The sequence below is a fragment of the Vigna radiata genome, chromosome 8 (assembly GCF_000741045.1).
Source record: "Vigna radiata var. radiata cultivar VC1973A chromosome 8, Vradiata_ver6, whole genome shotgun sequence".
NCBI classification, from domain to species: Eukaryota; Viridiplantae; Streptophyta; class Magnoliopsida; order Fabales; family Fabaceae; genus Vigna; species Vigna radiata.
In genome coordinates, this window is record NC_028358.1 from 24975482 (window position 1) to 24988016 (window position 12535).

Consider the following 12535-nt stretch of genomic DNA (forward strand, 5'->3'; position numbering starts at 1 on the left):
AAAAATATAGACCTCTTTATAAAACATATCTGACTTGAGCCATCGGAGTCTCTTCTATAGGTCAATCACCCATCAGCAGATTGCGTTATCGGGAAAAGGAAAGACGACCGAATATCAAGAAAGAATGATCGATCCTTGGAACAGACAACTTCAAATGTTTTGGGTTAGAGATCTTAATTCAACCGAAACAATTTTATATCAATTTTTTTAATAAAAAATATTGTCTTATATGAATTATATATCCAATGTATTTTTCTTCATTAAATTATTCACATTAATTTACCCTTAAAAAATGTATAGTGACTAAAATTTATAAATAGTTAAATAAATTATGTAAATATTCGTAAGGTTTAATAAAATTTTGTTTCATATTTATTTAATTATATATAGCTTGTAAATTAAAAAAAAATGTTATTATATTAATTATTTTTTCTCATTTCTTTTATGTAATTAAATTAATCGAGAGAATTTAATTTATGTTTACAAGTATGTTATTTTCCAAAATTATTTAAATTTTATCTAGTAATGAAATTTTTAATTTAATAAAATAATGTCTTTCATGAAAAAGAAATTAAAAAAATTTAATCAAATTTTATAACTTTAATAAGTAACAGATAAGAAAGACACAAAAGAAATTGTTATAGAAATAGTTTCAAGAGAGCACAAAATCGATAATGTCTTTTCTCTTCCCATTGCTCACACATTATTTCCACAAAAAATTCTAACTTTTTTTCTTTTTTCTTTGTATATTCATTTATATATTTAATTTGGTTTAAATATATATATTCATTTATCACTCACTTTTAATTACCACAATTATTTAATTATATAAAACATACAATTTACAAAACCAGGCTCTTACAAATGGGCCGAAGCCGAAAGCCCAATTCGATAAACAGATTACAAATTTCTACTTTCCTTATCTATCCGCGCATGTAGTGAAGAAGCACTCAGAAACAGACATGGCGTCACAGCAAGCAGTATCATCATCTACCACCTCGAGAAACGTTCTCGTCTTCCTCAAAACCGCCGTTTCGAAACCCCACTTTCGAGTTGCTTCTTCTCCCTCGTGGAGAACACGGCGCTGGAAAGGGTTGGGGAGCTTGAAGTGCTCCATCACAACGTCGTCGTACCCTAAGCCTTCCGAGATTCCGTGGCAGAAGGAGCTCTGGAACTCCGTCAACCTCATCGGCATCGTCGCCGTCCCCGTCGAAATCAAGCACCTCCCATCCGGAAAAGTAGTCGCCTGGACCTGCCTCTCTGTCAAGAAAAATGCCACCCAAACTTCGTTGATAAACCTCACTTTCTGGGACGATCTCGCGCTTGTTGCTTCCCAGCATCTTCAGAAAGGTCACCAAGTTCATGTTTCCGGTCGCCTCATAACCGACACCGTAGAAAGCGAGGAAGGCAAAACCAACGCCTACTACAAGGTTTTTTCTTTACCCCAATTTGATTATGGTATTTACATTTAAAATTGGTCTCTTTTAATCCAAAATACGTTGTATTTTAATTTGTTTAGTCCTTAGTTTAGACATTAGAAGATAAATAATGGTTATATGTATCAAAATTGTACTTTGAAGTAGTAAAATATATATTTTTAAGTATATTGTGTAACTCAGGACTATGAGTAATAAAATCTTAAAAAACGTGTGTTTGGTAAGCTAGTTGAAATCGTATAAGCTGGTTAAAACTTGTAACTTTGGAAGAACTTGAAAGTTATAAGCCAGGACCTGCTGATGGAATTGAAAATGTGTCCTAACATTATTCAATGAACCAGTCGATAAATAGAAATTGATGTAGTGATAAACTAGTGAACATAAAAGTTACAAGATATTGAAATAAGCTTGTGTACCAAACAAGCTTATTTTGGTCGTTGTATACTAGTTATAACTTATTAGTTAATGTACATTGTGGTGCTTCTTAAGAAGAAACAGTTTTGACTTGATTTTGTTCACTTTGGATGTGGCCAGGTTGTTGCTCAACAGCTGAACTTTATTGAAAGGAATCTATCAAAGGTGGCATTGGCGGATCAAGAGTCTGATGGAAGTGGCAAGTGTTGTGTTATGTGGAATGTGATGTCATCTTGGCTTGGTTTTGTGTGTTTTGGTAAATATTTTTCTTCTTGTTTCAGGTAGGAAAGTAAGCAGTGGTACTGGTTCTGTGGTGGAATTATGGCAGGCGTTCTTTGCTAACCCAGGGGAGTGGTGGGACAATAGGATGACAAAGGTGAATTGTTGATTAAATTTGTGATTTTAGAGAAGTTGCATCCTCCAAGTTCTTTTGTTAATTTTCCATTCCTTATATATCTGGAAAATTTGCAGAGGAACCCAAAAGCCCCTGATTTCAAACACAAAGATACAGGGGAAGCTCTATGGATCGAAGGCAGATACACTCCGCAATGGGTCAGCTCCCAACTGGAAATACTGGACGCAAGAATGGGGTCTAATGCTGGTCACGGCGCTAGGATGCCTGTACATATGGTGCCTGCAGATCAAATCTTGTCCTTCTAAGACCTCATTGCCTACCAAATATTTAATTTCAACACTGAAACTTCTTTGTGCTGTTTTTCATTTTGCCCGTAATTTTAAACTCTACGTGGCGGCACTGATAATATCAAGTTTGTCTTTGGGATCTATTTAGTTAGCATAGAATTAAGTATCCTTGTTCTCCAATTATAATTTATATTCTGTATTGCACTAATATATATATATATATAGATATATGTTTGATTGATGGTAGATAATGAAATGAGTTGGACTAAGATGGGATGAAATGAATCGAAATATGATTGAATAAAATCAAAATTATTTGGATATTTTGTATAGAAACGGAGTAAAGATTTCATTCTATCTTTTTCGAAAGAGACTGAATGAGTTATAATTCTTTACCTATTTTCTAGGAAGTTAATGATGGTCACAACGGGATCGCGACGGGACGACAAACTGAAAAACAAACGGATTTAAGAAAAGATTTTGGGATTCGTCACTGTAATTTATTATGAAAAAATTATGGAAAAATCCTAAAATAAAAGTATGGTCTACGAAAAATAGATTTTTAGGTTTGAAAATCGGTTACACGTAACTAAGGTATTGACACCCTAGCGCGTCTATCCAAAGACAGTGCTTCTATACTCTCTTTCTTTCTATTGTTTCTGCAAGTCTCTCCCTCTCTTATCGTTCCTTTTTCTTTTACAGGGTGCGTATAATATTATGACAATCTTTACCTAATTGAGAATTAATTGACAATGGATAAAATAGGGAAAGAAATGGTCTTGATTGCAAGAAAAATAAATCAAATAATATTCAAGACATTGATTATAAAATAAATCAAATAATATTCAAGACATTGATTATAATAATAATTATCAGAAAATTTGTCTATTTTAATAAAGAAATCATATTTTTCTTTCTAGCGATCTTTAATTATTGTTTATAATTATTGTCATAATATTGATTCAAATTATTATCATATTAAACTAATATTTCAAAAATACTCTAAAGAGATTAATATTTCAAAAACATTATAAAGAGATGTGTCTTGGATGAAGAAGATTATTTTATTATTTTCTTTTTCCTTTTTTATTTCTTTATCCACCATTAATTATTATTCTCTTATTCTTTAATTTTGATTATTTATTTCTCTCGACGAAATTGGGTGTTGATAATGATTACATAAAATTTATGATAATGAATTACCATTTTATAATTTTAAATATATGTTGCGTAAAATGTGTCAAATTTTGAAGGAAGAAAATTAAGGACAATTCAGTCTTAATGAGCCATAACAAGGTCAACATTGTAGAGAACTTTAATGTTGTCCTGAAAAACTGACTATGTTCGACACATGACACAGGGTTCAACTATGGATATAAGGGCATCAACAAAGAAAAATAGTAATTGATCAATTCGGTAACTGCAAGCCTGGATATGAAATACAGCCTGCAGAGACGTTTTCATCCAAATCATATTTTGGTGTTGGAAATAAGTCCAGTACAATCTGATTAGGTTCGACTTAATCAAATAAAAGCTGGTTCTTCTAGAAGTTAAATCGAGTTTGATATGAATAATTTATTACAGCTCAAACTTCCTTTAATTCTAGAACAATTCAATCTAAATTATTATTTTGAATTTCAGTAACCAATACAAAATATATAAAAATTTAACCTATTTATTTATTTATTTATTATTATTATTATTATTATTATTATTATTATTATATAGTTACAGAGTTATTTATTATATAATACTAAGCAGAAGCCTGAAGTAAAGGGTCAGAGATAATAATTTCCGAGAGAAGTTCTTAACATGATTGAGAAAATAAAATCATGATTGCAAAGAAAAAAGTGTGGAGTTTAAATGCGCTTGGATTTCCTCTTTCAAGCCATTGGGAAATATCCTTTTCAACATAATCCTCTCATCTTTCTCCAAGGGAGCATATTCCATTTCAAATTTCTCCCTATATTTCATAATTAAGCTTGTTTGTTTAATGCTTAGCAATGGCCAAAAGGATTTTGAACCAGTCTTGGATGGAATCGTCTAATCAACGCACCTATGAATTCCTCCTAATTGAGCTCTCGACTATGCTCTTCTCGGTACTAGCTCAACCCTTTATCCTCCACGACAATAAATGCTACATTCAACTTTTCCTTCTCTTCCAATAAATTTAGTTTAAAATATCGTTTCGCACAAATGATCCACCCATAAGTGTCTCCTCCCTTGAATATCAGAATCTTCAATTTCCTACCTTTAAAGTCTCATGATGAAGTCTCATGATGAGTCACTACTCGTGCTTCGAGAGGTGTAACTTGTTTGTTTGTCTCCCTCCTCGCTATCAACCTCTCCATCCACCTCTGTATTCCTCTTTTATATTTGATGTGATTGGTGCCAGTAGAGTCTGCCATTGGAGACTAGTAGAGAGAGATAATGAAGTTTTTTACCTTCTCCAATTGTTGTTTGAGCTCATCCATGCATTCTTCCATGGTGTTGTGGGGAAGACCATACACTCCTAAAATCCTGATCCAAATACCAACTGATAACAATGAACAAAGAAAAGGAGAAAAGATAAGAGAAATTTGTTCACTTTACCTAAAGGTTCTTCAATGCTTAAGTCAGTAATCTGGTCAGAGTTCTGAAGTCAAATCTCAATTAATGCAAAAAGTGAAAATAAATTATCATTAATGTAATATTTATAGTGTTTTGACTTAGTAGACCATGCACTAGTAATTATCGCAAAGGTATATGACTCGGTTCAAAAAGAACCAATGCCTAAAACTCACGTGGTGACATTTTTGTAATTATTGCAAAAGTCTACGACCTTGATTATTTAGAGAACCGAGACATAAAATAACTGAAATTTTTATTTTATTTTTTTGAGAGGGTTTAGGCAGCAGTTCTTTATAGAATCGAGGCCATAAACCCTTATTGCCTCAGTTAAAAAAATAGTCGAGGTAATAACATGTTTTTTGGGTTATATTTCGCAAGTAGAGTTGCACATTTGAGATTTGTAATCTCCTTTGCGTCGTTGCTGCTCTCTCCATGCCTTTTAGACCATCATCTTCCATTTCTTTCATTTTTTTTCTTTTGTTTTTCGTTGATTAATTGTTTCTCTACCATTGTCTTTCATTTTTACCGATTAATTTTGTGCACATGTGCTCTTTGGATATTTATTTCGTGTTGTTTCAGCACAGAAGCCACCTCTAATCTTCAAGGTTAGTTTCATTCTAAGTTTTTGATGTTTTCGTTTTGCAAAGTTTGAAAAAAAAAACAATTTTTTTATTTGTAAAAATAGAAAACGATTAATCGGAGTGAAAATTGGAGTCTTTTTAAGATTTGCAATGCAAATATTTTTTAAACTTCAGATTACAAGTATGTTTCTGGGTTTGTGTTCTTGTATATATGCTATGGAATGTTTGCAAAAACAAATAATTACTTTCTAAAAAAAACATACTTTAGACAGTGGTTCTGGTAAGAACCGAGGCAAAAAAGAGTCAACTGCCTCAGTTCTAGACCCCAACCGAGGTCATAGATCCTATTTTTTTTACTGCTTCGGGTTTTCTGAACACAAAATCGTGAGTTTTTTACTTTGGTTTTTGAACCAAGGTCAAAAATCTGGACTTTTTACCTTGCTTGAATATACCTCGGTTCTGTAACTGTAGTTGTAAACCCAAAATAACCGAGGCAATAACCCTTCATTGCACTAGTGATGGGTTCAACTGGATGAACCATGCCTATGTGGGCCCATCACCTGAGAAACTAAATGGCCCAATTACCCAGCTCAAGCATAATTGCCTTTATCGAGCCCAACAACAAGTTTCAGTCCATCCATTTTGAGTCAGGTGACATCGGTACCAAGAATCTGGAATGGGACACTTGATCCCCGATACTTGGTATCCTAACATGTATTACAATTATAGTCCTTATCTGGAAGGGTAAAAGGATCCTTAGCCCTATCCAGTATATCAACTCCCTAGTCTTTACATGAATGCAAGGTGCGTAAAGAGTATCCAATATCCGATATGCCTGAAGCAACGTGTCAGTCTTGGTACTCGGTTATGAAGTTTTGTGATATGAGCTTTTGCAAAGAAAAAAAGTGTGGAGTTTTAGATCCGCTAGGATTTCCTCTTTCAAGCCATTGAGAAATATCCCTTTCAACATAATCCTCTCATCTTTCTTCAAGGGAGCATATTCCCTTTCAAATTTGTCCCTATATTTCATAATTAAGCTTGTTTGTTTAATGCTTAGCAATGGCCCAAAAGGATTTTGCACCACTCCTGGTTGGAATCCTCTAATCAACGCACCTTTGAATTCCTCTTAATTGAGTTCTTGACTTTGCTTTACCCAGTACCAACTCAACGCTCTTTATGACAATAACTACTGCATCCAACTTTTTCCTCTCTTCCACCGAATTTAGTTTAAAATATCATTTCGCACGAATAATCCACCCATAAGTGTCTTCTCTCTTGAATATCGGAATCTTTAATTTCCTACCTTTAAAGTCTCATGATGAGTCACTACTCATGCTTCGAGAAGTGTAACTTGTTTGTTTGTCTCCCTCCTCGCTATCAACCTCTCCATCCACCTCTGCATTCCTCTTTTATCTTCGATGTGATTGGTGCCAGTTGAGTCCACTATTGTGAGACTAGTAGAGAGACATAATCAAGCTTTTTACCTTCTCTAGTTGTTGTTCGAGCTCATCCATGCCTTCTTCCATGACCTTACGGGTGAAGACCATACATTATAAAATCCTGATCTAAATACCATATGATAACAACGAACAAAGAAAAAGAAAAAAGATAAGAGAAAGAAAAATGTATTTAACCATTTGTTTAATAACTTTTTTACAACTGCTTATGTAACAACTTGTGATTAGTTAATTTCAAATATACAAATCAATAAAATGGTAACACATAATCTGTTATAAAAAATTGTTAAAAAAAATTATTAAAATATCGTGATCTAATATAGATAAATTCGCGTACTCTACCTAAACAAAGAGAGAAGAAAACTCTCGTATACCTTGACCCCATTCCTAGTTACCTCAAAATGTCACTCTCTTCAACACGTACTCCCATCTCCTCTATATTCTCCTTTTCTCTCTCTTAAGAAAAAAAAAGAAATATTTTTGTTACCATCCCGTCAATGTTGTATGCAGGTGAATCTCACTGAATTTTCACTTCTTTCTCTCGTACACCTCAACTTCCCACTTTCACTTTTTTTCTTTTATAATTATATTCGTAACAGTGAAACAAAATAAATAACTTCAAACATTGACTAACTAGATTTCAACCGTCATTAATTACCGAAAATTTTTCCAAAGACTGCTAGAATTTGAGTTCTTTTATTGAAACTTAGAAAATCAAGTTACATATTGTTCTAGTAAAAGTTTTATATGTAATATATATGTTAATTAAGTCAACATTAGTAGGAGTTTAAATTGGGTTATACCCATGCTTTTGTATGATATATTTTCACCAAAAGCAATTCATAATTGTATGTATTCGGGAAATGCAGAGCAAAAAATATAGTTTTGAGTAATCACTTAACTTTCCTTAAAAAATGTTTCTACGGAAAATACAGCCGGTGGCAATATGAGAAGAAGGGTTTCGTACATGTTAGCATTTCTATTGTTATCATCATTATTCGGAGAGAACTCTTTCTAATAAGATATTGATATTTTGATAACTTTTTTATAACAGGACATGTGTTATTATTTAATTGATTAGTTTAAATTTATGTTTGAAAAAATATTTAAAACGAATTAATTATAGACTGTAACGTATGTGTTGTCAAAAAATTATAAAAAGAAATTGTTAAATTTTTTTTTCTAATAATTATGAAGCAGAAGAAACTAAGACGTGTAGGAGAAGAGAAAGTGAAAATTTTCTATCCATTGGAATTGTGAAGGTAAAGCATGCCAAACACTCTCAATTAGTGCACAGTGCAAGCACCAACTCGGTGCAAGACTAAGTTGTTGGAGGAAGATGATTGATGAAATTAAAGCAAGAGTCTACGTCATGGAACCGGCGAAAATGGCAGAATCCTATCACACCACACAAGCAATGAAAGCAAGTTTATCGGATAAGGGTTTCTTACTTTTAGATTCATCATGACATTGTAGAAATGGTAGTTTAACTCATACAATTTTTTTATATTTATTTAATATTATTTTTTTCACTTTATATTTTTATGTTTTAAAAAAATACAATTTCGTTTTATAATATGTATCAAATAAATATAAATATTTATATTTCACCGTTTCTAACGAAAGCTCTGAAATTTAGTGCACATGCATGATTCCCTGAAACTAAGTATATGAATCTATGTATAGTGAAAGGGGTCAATGTAGTTGTGCCCCACCGACATGTTCCCCATAATTATTTGAATAATTTGTGTGGATATCTTCATTTTCAAGAAGAATATATTCATCTCTCTCATGATGCCTCACCAACCTTTTTCACAGCCAAAATAATAATGACAATTATTTTAATATTTTTACCTTTTTCACGAATTAAAAGATATATAATCATTCAGATGTTTATTATACAACTCTAACTTCATTCATCTAAAAATTCTGAAAACTGAATTTAAGCAATTTTACAAGACTTATTATGAACTTAAAATTTGGTTAAAAATTTACGAGGGAGTTTTTAAACTAATAAAAAAAGAATAGATATACTTATACTTGATTTACTTATATTTTAATTGAATTAATATATATGAAAAGTATTTTAATTTTAATGAAGGGTTATTCAAATGTACCTTTTCTTTTCACACCTTCTTTGACTTTATAAGTATTAAATTCAGAAATTATCATTGTTAGGAGACGATATCCTAGTTATTTGATCTGTTACTTATATGGGTAGTCAAAATTGGCGTCAAAAATAATGCATAAAGTAAAATTTTCTCTAATCGACAAGTAAAATGAAGAAGAAAGATAAATCAGATGAAACCAAATGCAAAGTTAAGAAGAAATTCGACCTTCTTGATCCTTCGTATGTATATATATATATATAGTAATGGTAAGTAAAGAAAGAGAAGGAAAAATTATATATGTATTTATATTCTGTATACAATTAAATAGCATATGCTTTGGTTTTATTCTCTTCTCGTTTAATCACTGTTTCTCATTCGGGTTATGGCTATGAGAATTTGGAACAGTGTATTAAGAAAGTCACAGTCTTTGAAATAAACAAATAAAGGAAATTTGTGTATGTGCATCTCTCCTTTTAATCAGCCAAATATGCTTTGATTTTGGGCTCAAAAACAACCCAACCCCTTTGCTTCTGATCCCTTCATAATTCTGAGCCGCTTGCAGGATGACACGAACATGCTGCAAGAATACCAAAACCACAATCTTATAAGCAAATACTTGATACTTCAAATAACAGATTCATGAGGAGAACAAGAAACAAACTTACTGCCATGGAACATCTCCAACCAGCATCCAGTCACCATCTTTGTCTTCATAAGTTGGAGCATATTCAGATCCATTGTACCCTTCCCTTTCTGAATATTCTCCTGCATCACAAGCAGTGTAATTTTATATATAGATTCCTCTTTTATATATAAATATAAGCCAAACAAATCTTAACTGTTAGTGTTCTTACCGAATATGCACTTGAACATATTTTCCAAGGCCTTGAGAAGTTCAGGGTAGCTTTTGTAAACCTTGAGATCTATCTTCCTCAAATAAGGTGCACCCGCCATGCTAACTTTCACGTACATCCCATTTCCTTCACTTTCTTCTTCTTTCTTCTGCTGTACGTTATTCTTCCTGTAAGATCGAATCGGTGGCCACCCCACTACTTGTGCCCTACATCCCAATATATTTCCATTATTCATTCGTTCATCTAAATATACATACAGTCATATTAAGACAAATACGAAACAAAAACACTTACTTTGCAGGTGGTACAACGTTGTCTTCTTTTGTGACATCAGAACCATTGCTTATGCTCTCTTCGTCACTTGCTTCCGGCGAAGATCTCTTGTTGCTTCTAGCAGTAGCACGTTTCTCAGGCTCATCGCTACCGGGCAACCCCAATCTCAGCTCAGTGGCCTTCAGATTAAGCTGTTTTTCGTAGCTTCCCAATGAATTCTCCATTGTTTCTTGATAGGTGCTTACAAAAAGACCAGAACAATTCAACTCGGTTTTTTGAGAAAGAGAGAGAGAGAGAGGAGAGAAATGAGATGCAAGTTGTGTTGCAAGGGTAGTGGGTAGTAGATCATTAATTTTATAGCAACATTGGTGTGGGACAATATGTAGGTGACTTATTCTGAGTGCATGAATTTTTGACACAATGATGAAGAGAGAAGCCACCCTGGGCTGTGACACGCGTTTCTTACTGACCAATGGGAGTAGGGGAGAGTGGGGCCCAGAGCACACGGTTGAAGGAGCGCGTGAGGTGGGGTTGGAAAGAAGAGATATGATTGGCGGTGACAGGAGGGACATGAAAGCAGGTGTGTGAGGGTGAGAGGGGGACAAGGGGGGAACAAGGGAGGGCCAGTGGTACTCTACAGCGGGGACCACGGTGGGGCTGGATTGATTGGGACAATGGGATGTGAGGAGCGAATCCTGGAGCGTTGGATCACGAGGCGTTGGTACATGTGATAATGATAGGGGTCCCACGTGGATGTCCTTCATTGGATGGTCATAACCATGTGACTGCCGTTGGAATTCTGTGACGGGATTCAATTCAAATCCCGTGGGCTCTGGGTGCACTGCATCTCATGACTTCACTCACAACCTATTCAATTTAGGAAAAACTTTTTTTAACAAGATTTTTTTAACAATTTTTTGACAACGCATACGTGACAGCTTGTGATTGATCCGTTTTAAATATTTTTTAAACATAAATTTAAATAGACCAATAAAATGATGACACGTGTTTCGTTGTCAAAAAAATTATCAAAAAGTGTTGTCAAAATATCATTATCCTTCAATTTATACCTTCCTCTCTTCTTAGCTTCTAAGTAACAAACCTAATCATACACATTTTACTGTTCTTCATTTTCACCTTCGTCTCCGCTGGTGATATATTCTCATATAGCTTCTTTTTTGTTTTCTTTTATCAATAAATATTAATTATTAATATTTTTTTTAAGCTATTATTTTTTTCAAATCTTTTGTTTCTTAAATATTAGTATATGAAATGTTGAATCCACAGTCTCTCATCTTTCTTTTTCAACTTTTCTTTTTTGTGCTACTCGTTGTTCTTTAACTTTTTCATCCCATAATGCTAAAAAAACGTTATTGTTATTTAAAAATATTATGACAACTCTTACAGTATCTTAGTTTCTTTTTTATATTTACGATACTTTTTAGGAGACTTAAAAAACTTGATATTAATGATTCATAAATAAGCTCCCTAATGTTAATGTTTTTGTTTGAATTGGTTTGGAAAAAAATTAAAGAGAAAAAAAGTTAAAAGTAAGATTGTTTGACTTGAGAAAAAAAAATAGTAGAAAGAGAAGGAAATGGGTGGAAAAATTGTATTTTATTTGATTGATATTACATATTAAAAAATATAAATTAGCTGGGTAATATAATCACTACAAAAGAAATAGGAGTTATCAATAACCTATATCCATCGAAAAGTGCAAAAATTCGTTAATAATAATATTTTTCTAACCAACTTTGAACAATAAAAAATTCGTCAATAAAACTCCAATCAATAACATTTATTTGATGAAAATTAATAATCTTGGTTTGACATCCAATTTGTATGTTAAGTTGTAGGGAATCTCTTACGATGTCGATTGTGTAATGTGTAGAGTATCTCCATAATATTTAAAGTATCTCTTTAAACCAATTTCCTTTGAACTTGTTGGCTGGTTGATGTTCGACTAAGTTTATTATATGCCAAATATTGAGGCTTTGAAGCTCTCAAGATATTTCTCATTTAATTACCTTCCATTAGGAATACGATTTATTAAAATGAAAACATGAACAGCATCAAAACTCCATAATTGATGAGAAAGATTAGTTGGAAAAAACAAAGCTTTAATGATATTTATAATATATTGATGTTTTTGTT

At 32.8% G+C, this 12535-nt stretch overlaps 2 protein-coding genes across 2 annotated transcripts; one reads left to right on the forward strand and one right to left on the reverse strand.

Moving 5' to 3' along the window:
- The first annotated feature begins 921 nt into the window (after positions 1-921).
- On the forward strand, positions 922-2672 carry LOC106771168 (protein OSB2, chloroplastic). The gene is made up of 4 exons (XM_014657091.2): positions 922-1430; positions 1971-2049; positions 2132-2226; positions 2322-2672. Exons 1-4 carry the CDS (start codon positions 963-965, stop codon positions 2508-2510), a joined length of 831 nt encoding a protein of 276 aa, XP_014512577.1. The 5' UTR covers positions 922-962; the 3' UTR covers positions 2511-2672.
- A 6859-nt stretch (positions 2673-9531) lies between these two features.
- On the reverse strand, positions 9532-11157 carry LOC106770784 (auxin-induced protein 22D). Its single transcript, XM_014656582.2, has 4 exons — positions 10400-11157; positions 10106-10311; positions 9917-10016; positions 9532-9828 (listed from the first exon to the last, which is right to left on the reverse strand). Exons 1-4 carry the CDS (start codon positions 11140-11142, stop codon positions 9756-9758), a joined length of 1122 nt encoding a protein of 373 aa, XP_014512068.2. The 5' UTR covers positions 11143-11157; the 3' UTR covers positions 9532-9755.
- Between the last annotated feature and the right edge of the window lie 1378 nt (positions 11158-12535).

Bases quoted from the DNA above. Each gene is read 5' to 3' on its own strand.
- LOC106770784 (XM_014656582.2), bottom strand. From the start codon at position 11,142: ATGAAGGACATCCACGTGGGACCCCTATCATTATCACATGTACCAACG. The intron at 10,312-10,399 runs GTAAGTGTTTTT...ATTGGGATGTAG, and splicing joins AACGTTGTACCACCTGCAAA to GGCACAAGTAGTGGGGTGGC. The intron at 9,829-9,916 runs GTAAGTTTGTTT...GTATTCTTGCAG, and splicing joins GTTGGAGATGTTCCATGGCA to CATGTTCGTGTCATCCTGCA.
- LOC106771168 (XM_014657091.2), top strand. From the start codon at position 963: ATGGCGTCACAGCAAGCAGTATCATCATCTACCACCTCGAGAAACGTT. The intron at 1,431-1,970 runs GTTTTTTCTTTA...GGATGTGGCCAG, and splicing joins AAACCAACGCCTACTACAAG to GTTGTTGCTCAACAGCTGAA. The intron at 2,050-2,131 runs GCAAGTGTTGTG...TTCTTGTTTCAG, and splicing joins TCAAGAGTCTGATGGAAGTG to GTAGGAAAGTAAGCAGTGGT.